This window comes from Echinops telfairi, unplaced genomic scaffold (assembly GCF_000313985.2).
Source record: "Echinops telfairi isolate 266 unplaced genomic scaffold, ASM31398v2 ScPeMD7_4286;HRSCAF=5036, whole genome shotgun sequence".
NCBI classification, from domain to species: domain Eukaryota; kingdom Metazoa; phylum Chordata; class Mammalia; order Afrosoricida; family Tenrecidae; genus Echinops; species Echinops telfairi.
The window spans coordinates 143-1577 of record NW_022108185.1 but is presented as its reverse complement, the minus strand read 5'-3'; the positions used below and the strand labels follow the sequence as shown (position 1 = coordinate 1577).

At 53.6% G+C, this 1435-nt stretch overlaps 1 protein-coding gene across 1 annotated transcript; it reads left to right on the top strand.

Moving 5' to 3' along the window:
* Positions 1–2: 2 nt before the first annotated feature.
* On the top strand, positions 3–1001 carry LOC101661916 (40S ribosomal protein S8-like). Its single transcript, XM_004717994.1, has 2 exons — positions 3–246; positions 634–1001. Exons 1-2 carry the CDS (start codon positions 3–5, stop codon positions 999–1001), a joined length of 612 nt encoding a protein of 203 aa, XP_004718051.1.
* The last annotated feature ends 434 nt before the right edge of the window (positions 1002–1435 follow it).

Here is a 1435-nt window from a genome sequence, read left to right as displayed (position 1 = left end):
CGATGGGCATCTCTCAGGACAACTGGCACAAGCACTGCAAGACCGGGGGCAAGAACAAGCCCTACCACAAGAAGCGGAAGTATGAGCTGGGGCGCTCAGCTGCCAACACTAAGATCGGCCCCCGCCGCATCCACACAGTTCGTGTGAGACGAGGCAACAAGAAGTACAGGGCCCTGAGGCTGGACGTGGGGAACTTCTCCTGGGGCTCCGAGTGTTGTACCCGCAAAACAAGAATCATTGATGTTGTCTTCTGTTGGGTCGGGTCGGAACTAGGCAGCCCCTGTTTGGACTAAGCTGAAGCAGGTCTGCGCTCTGCACGTGCTTCCCTGCACGTCCCAGAGGTCAGCAGCAGTCGGCCCCAGTGAAACCTGATGTTCCCGGTTCAAAGAAAGCCTCCCGGAGTCGACAAGCAACTCTCCCAGTTTCCAGACCCCATATGCTAATTGCCATACATTGCTCACCTCTCCTTTAAAAACCCTCGCCCCCAGCTGCTGAGCACGACTTCCCTGACCTGTTGGCCTAGGTCGCAGAACCTCGTCCCCTAACCTCTAATAAAGCTATTTCTGTTTCTGCTCTCCCTTGTCCTGTCAGTTATGTCCGTCTTCCTCACTGTCTCTCCGTTCCGCCTTCACATCTACAACGCATCCAACCGTGAGCTGGTCCAGACCAAGATGCTGGTGAAGAGCTGCCTCGTGCTCATTGACAGCACGCCGTACCGCCAGAGGTACGAGTCCCACTATGCGCTGCCCCTGGGCCGGAAGAAGGGGGCTAAGCTGACTCCTGAAGAGGAAGCGATATTAAATAAGAAGCGATCAAAGAAAATTCAGAAGAAATACGATGACCGGAAAAAGAACGCAAAAATCAGCAGTCTTCTGGAGGAGCAGTTCCAGCAGGGCAGGCTTCTCGCCTGTATTGCTTCAAGGCCAGGCCAGTGTGGCCGAGCAGACGGCTCTGTGCTAGAGGGGAAGGAGCTGGAGCTCAAAGCTCAAAAAGGCAAATAAATCTTCCCCATCACAGCATCCATCCATCCATCCATCCATCCATCCATCCATCCATCCATCCATCGAATTACTCACTGACCAGGCTATCTTGAGGCCTGGGAGCCCTGGTGGCACAGTGGATACAAGTTGGCCAGCTCACTGCAGGGGAAATTGCTCAAAACCCCCAGCTGGTCCTCAGGACACTGGACTTTCTACACCTATAAGGAGTTGCAGTCTCTGAAACTCCCGGGGCAGTTGTACCCTGTCCTAGAGGGTCATTAAAAGTCGGCCTCGACTCAACAGGAGCGAGTGAATGAGCAAGCAGCTATCGTGTGGCAGGAAACATTTTGGTCGCTTGGTTGTGAAGCAGCTTGACAAGGTGGTGGGAAAACGGAATGAAAAGATACTGGATGTGCCTCATGAGCTTTTGGAAGCTGTATTAGTCTGGGTACTTT

Coding starts and splice junctions, on each gene's coding strand:
- LOC101661916 (XM_004717994.1), top strand. CDS start 3: ATGGGCATCTCTCAGGACAACTGGCACAAGCACTGCAAGACCGGGGGC. Junction 247..633: donor AACAAGAATCATTGATGTTG/TCTTCTGTTGGG, acceptor TCCGCCTTCACA/TCTACAACGCATCCAACCGT.